Here is a 4,482-nt window from a genome sequence, read left to right as displayed (position 1 = left end):
GCTCTGGCCACGGCCACGGCCACGATGCAGGCCCAAAACCCTTTCGAGGGCAGCAGGGCCGTTGGTGGTGCGGGAGCAACGACAGAGCAGTGGGACTACACACCCTCTCAGCCGCAGTGGGGGAGGAAACCGGAAGAGTGAGTCGCCTCCTTTTCGGGCCCTGCCATGAGCTCTCCTCGTTGCCGGCTTTGCATAAGATGCTTTCCTTGCAATGACCGTGCATTAATTTCCTGGAGCGCAGCTAGCTCTCACTCAAGAAGTAATTCGATTTTTATTTAATTTTATTGTTGTGTTTTTTTGCGCATAGGGCGCTTTGGCTTTGCTGCCATGGTATATATGCTTGGTTTCTCCCTTCACGGTTTGCCATGCCCCCACAACTTCCTTTGCGTGCTGCTGTGGCACTTTCATGTGCCGTGTTTGGCCAGTTCTTCCTCCTTCCGCTGCCGGTGGTGGAAGTGAGTGTGGTTTCCGCTGCTTTGGACGCATTTGTGATGTTTCCCCTCTCTCTTTCCCTCTCTCTGTCTGTGAGTATGGCGTAGATTGCCTGCGTCTCCTTCAGCGTGGCGCCAGCATGCCTCTATTTCGAGGCTCCTGCGGCTCGGGCGGGGCTTGAGCGGGGTTCCGGCCGCCGGCGAGTGCGCCAAGCACAGCCGCTGCGGCAGTGACGGGGCGGCGGCGGGAGCGGACGGTGCTGTACCCCGACTGCAAAGGGGTCACGCAGGCGGACATCACGGCAGCTCGACTGGCAAAGCGGGCGCACATTGAATACCACCAGCCGGCGCGGGAACAGCCGGCGCCCCGTGGGGAGAATGCGGAGTTCGGCGATGGCGCCGAAGCCGCGGTGGGCGCGGGGTCCGTTTCGGGAGACACGCACGCGGCGGGGGAGGGCGCCGCAGCGGGGCGGCAGGTGCCACCGCGGCAGCAATTGGAGTCGGGCCCCGCGGAGGCAGAGGAGGAGGAAAAGAGCGAGGTCGTGCCACGCTACCCGGTGAGCCCGCACGGAAACATTTACTTTCAGGTGGAAACCGATGCCGCCGCGCGGCATGAATCGACGGGCATCGTCGTTATTCAAATGGAGCAGCTGGGCGTGATGATGTACGATCGCGCTGGTCGGCAGTTCGGCAACCGCCCAGACCCCGGCTACCCGGTTAAGGAGGAGGACGCCAACAACGCCAAGGCGGGCATGACGCTGAAGGTCGGGTCAAAGACCGTGTTGCTCATCACGGCACTGAAGGAGGAGTCCTTCCGTAGCGGCGAGTTCTTCCTTCGCTCCGAGCATCAACTTCGAAAGAAGGAGGAAAGGTTAAAGGAAAGGGCAGATGCCGCGGCAGCCGCCGGCTTACACGCTGTAAAGCCGCGGATGTCTTTTGGCCAGCGGCTTTCGGGGTGCATGTTTGCGCAGCCCGTGTTTCGCAAGCGGCCGCGGGACGGGCAAACTGGGTTCACCGTTCCCGTGGCCGGGCGTCCAAAGACGGGGCCAGGCGGCGTCAAGGCGGAACTGCGGCCACTGCACGATCCGGACCGCGAGGCCGCCGTGACGCTCTTTCGCGCAGACTACAAGCGCGACGCCAATGGCCGTCCGCAGGTGTCCGTCGTGGTGGATCCCGTCATTGGGGACAGGCTGCGGCCGCACCAGAGGGCGGGGGTGCGATTTCTCTTTGACTGCATCACAGGGGAGCGGATGCCAGGCTACCACGGCGCCATCCTCGCGGATGAGATGGGGCTTGGCAAAACCATTCAAACCGTCGCCACCATTTACACCTGCCTTCGCCAGGGGAAGTATGGCGTGCCCACCGCGCGCAAGTGCCTCGTTGTCACCCCCTCCTCTCTCGTGAAGAACTGGTGCAATGAGTTCGACAAGTGGCTGGGCGTCGGGGCGGTGAAGTACTTTTCCATCTCCGAGTCGACGCCAAAGGGGGACCGCATCATCTCCCGCTTCGACGGCGAAGGGGATGTCTTGGTGATATCCTACGATCAGCTGCGCAAGTACATCGCCCGCATCTCCACGCTCAGGTCGGTGGAGCTGGTGGTGTGCGACGAGGGCCACCGGCTGAAGAACGCCGAGGTGAAGACGACAAAGGCGGTGGACATGCTGCCAACCCGCAACCGCGTCATCCTCAGCGGCACCCCGATCCAAAACGACCTGTCGGAGTTTCACGCCATGGTGGGGTTTGTGAACCCCGGCATATTGGGCAGCCGCGACGTGTTTGCGCGGGTGTTTGAGGAGCCCGTGATGCGGGGCCGGGACCCCGACTGCCCGGAGCACCTTCGCCTGCTCGGGGCGGACCGCGCCCACTACCTGTCGAACCTGACGCAGCGCTTCATTCTCCGCCGCACGCAGTCGATTAATGAGTCGTACCTGCCGCCAAAGGTGGACGTCACCGTGTTTGTGCGGCTGGGCGAGTTGCAGCGCGCCGCCTATGAGTCTTTGTCGGCGCTTGTCGAGGAATCCTCGTGCCCGCCGCTTGTGCTCATCTCGGCGCTGCGCAAGCTGTGCAACCACATGGACCTCTTTCACGAGGCGGTGCTGCACTCCAACAAGGAGAAGGAGAAGGGGGCGTCTGGGATCCCCAGGTCCGTGCTTCCGAAAGGGTATAAGCCGGGGACCCTGTCCGAGGCCGCTGGGAGCAAAATGCACTTTGTCTCCCTCATGCTGGACGAGTTACGCTCCAACGGGGAGCGGGACAAACTCGTCATCGTCTCGAACTTCACGCAGACGCTAGACGTCATCGCCAACATGTGCCGCAGCAAGCGCATCAGCTTTTTCCAGCTTGACGGCAGCATGCCTGTAAAGCGTCGGCAGGATGTGGTGGACCGCTTCAATGTCCCCGGCTCGCAGGAGGTCGTCTTCTTGCTCTCCTCCAAGGCCGGCGGCGTCGGGCTGAACCTCATCGGCGCCAACCGACTGATTTTGTTCGACCCCGACTGGAACCCCGCGAACGACGCCCAGGCGATGGGGCGTGTGTGGCGTGACGGGCAGAAGAAACGGGTCTTCATCTACCGCCTGCTGAGCACCGGATCCATCGAGGAAAAGATATACCAGCGCCAGGTGAGCAAGCAGGGGCTCTCGGCCAACGTGGTGGATATGCAGAGTGACTCCAAGCAGCACTTTACGCTGGAGGAACTGCGGTCGCTTTTCTGCTACCGCGGCGACACCGCGTCGGACACGCACGACCTCCTGCACTGCACGAACTGCGAGGCGGCGGCAGAGATGTTGGCGTCGTCCGCCGCGGGTGCGAGGAAGGAGAGGGCGCCGATGAAGTTCCGTCGCGTGGGGGGAAAGAAGAGCGGGCCCCGCATGGATGAGCTGAAGGGGTGGCGCCACTTTTTCCGCTGTGGGGAGTTTCCGCTGGACAAGGTGGTGCGGGCGATATCTGGCCAGGCGCCGCGGCTGTGCAGCTTCATCTTTGCCGATGAGCGGGACAGCACGGCGAGCGCCGCCGCCGCCGCCGCCGCTGGCGGGGTTGGGAAGGGCGCGGCCAAGGAGGCTAAAGTGCGGGTGGAGCGGCCCTTTGTGCGGGACGAGGAAGCGATTATTTGCCCCAGTCAGGCAGAGCAGCTCTCGGAGGAGTCCGAGCTTGAAATTGAGTTGCACGACGATGAGGAGGAAGAAGCAGGACCTGAGGAAGTGGAGGAAGAGGAGGAAGAGGAGGGGTAAGCGAAGAGGCGAGCCCCTCACCCGACTGCCCACGGCAGCGTGCGGCAAGGGCGTGCGTGCCTCTCGCGCCACTTTGGGAGGCTTTCGGTCAGGGCCCCCGGCCGGCCTCACGGCCCGAGTTGGACGAGATCCCACGCACACTTCCGCACGCAGAGTAGAAGCAAATTCTGCTGAATCAGTTCTTCAGCGGGTGTTTCACGTTGCAGTGCAGCTATTTTTATTTGTTTTGTCTTGTTTTGCGCTTCGTTTGTCCCGCGACACTATTCGTGCCGCGGCTTCTGCCCATCCTGCACTGCGGCGGGCGCGAACGGCCCGTGTGTGTGTGTGTGTGTGCTGCTTGAGCCGCGTGCACGGCGACGTCTCTCTGCGGCGGCTGGAGGGGGAAGGGGGAGCGCGGCACCCGGGCCCCGGGCCCCCACTTTCCCCTCCCTTTTCTCGCTTTTACTTCTCTCTTTTCCTCAATTCTGCCTTCGTTGCCTTTCTGTCCGGCGTGGGTGCGCCAACCGCCAGAAGGATACACGCATTTCGAGCCAGAGCAACTTTGAGAGGTTTCCCAGCCGGGCAGGGTTCCTGTAGCACGACACGAACAGAGCAGGACACACTCCACCAGGCACTCTCCAGCCATGTCGCAGTCGCAGTTCCGAGTGAAGACGCACAGCACCACCATCCTGACGGACCGCCACCTCAACCGTGGCACCGCCTTCACGGTGGAGCAGCGCAAGCAGCTCCACGTCCTTGGCCGCCTGCCGCCCGCCGTCGAGACGCTGGAGGAGCAGGTCTCCCGCCTGTACAACCAGCTGAAGAGGTACGACAAGCCGATCAAC

General features: G+C 62.7%; 3 protein-coding genes across 3 annotated transcripts in view, besides 3 other annotated features; 2 read left to right on the top strand and 1 right to left on the bottom strand.

Annotated features, from left to right (window-relative positions):
- Positions 1–269: 269 nt before the first annotated feature.
- Positions 270–299: a sequence feature (A-rich).
- A 201-nt stretch (positions 300–500) lies between these two features.
- Positions 501–524: a microsatellite.
- Positions 525–577: 53 nt separating this feature from the next.
- Positions 578–1,045, bottom strand: Tco025E_08127 (uncharacterized protein; the record flags this gene model as incomplete). The annotated part of the gene is made up of 1 exon (XM_029374983.1): positions 578–1,045. The coding sequence occupies one exon, from the start codon at positions 1,043–1,045 to the stop codon at positions 578–580; it is 468 nt and encodes a 155-aa protein (XP_029224896.1).
- Positions 1,046–1,072: 27 nt separating this feature from the next.
- On the top strand, positions 1,073–3,658 carry Tco025E_08126 (putative DNA repair and recombination protein RAD54; the record flags this gene model as incomplete). Its single annotated transcript, XM_029374982.1, has 1 exon — positions 1,073–3,658. One exon carries the CDS (start codon positions 1,073–1,075, stop codon positions 3,656–3,658), a length of 2,586 nt encoding a protein of 861 aa, XP_029224895.1.
- A 314-nt stretch (positions 3,659–3,972) lies between these two features.
- Positions 3,973–3,991: a microsatellite.
- Positions 3,992–4,281: 290 nt separating this feature from the next.
- The window catches only part of Tco025E_08125 (malic enzyme), a gene marked incomplete at both ends in the record, with an annotated part of 483 nt that continues 282 nt past the window's right edge, over positions 4,282–4,482 (top strand). The window contains one exon of the mRNA XM_029374981.1: positions 4,282–4,482. This exon is cut by the window's right edge and continues 282 nt beyond it. Within this exon, the coding sequence (XP_029224894.1) occupies positions 4,282–4,482 (201 nt within the window).

This window comes from Trypanosoma conorhini (assembly GCF_003719485.1).
Source record: "Trypanosoma conorhini strain 025E chromosome Unknown Tco_14.4_contig_00703, whole genome shotgun sequence".
NCBI classification, from domain to species: Eukaryota; Euglenozoa; class Kinetoplastea; order Trypanosomatida; family Trypanosomatidae; genus Trypanosoma; species Trypanosoma conorhini.
The sequence above is the reverse complement of the archived record's forward strand: the minus strand, read 5'-3'. Positions and strand labels throughout refer to the sequence as shown.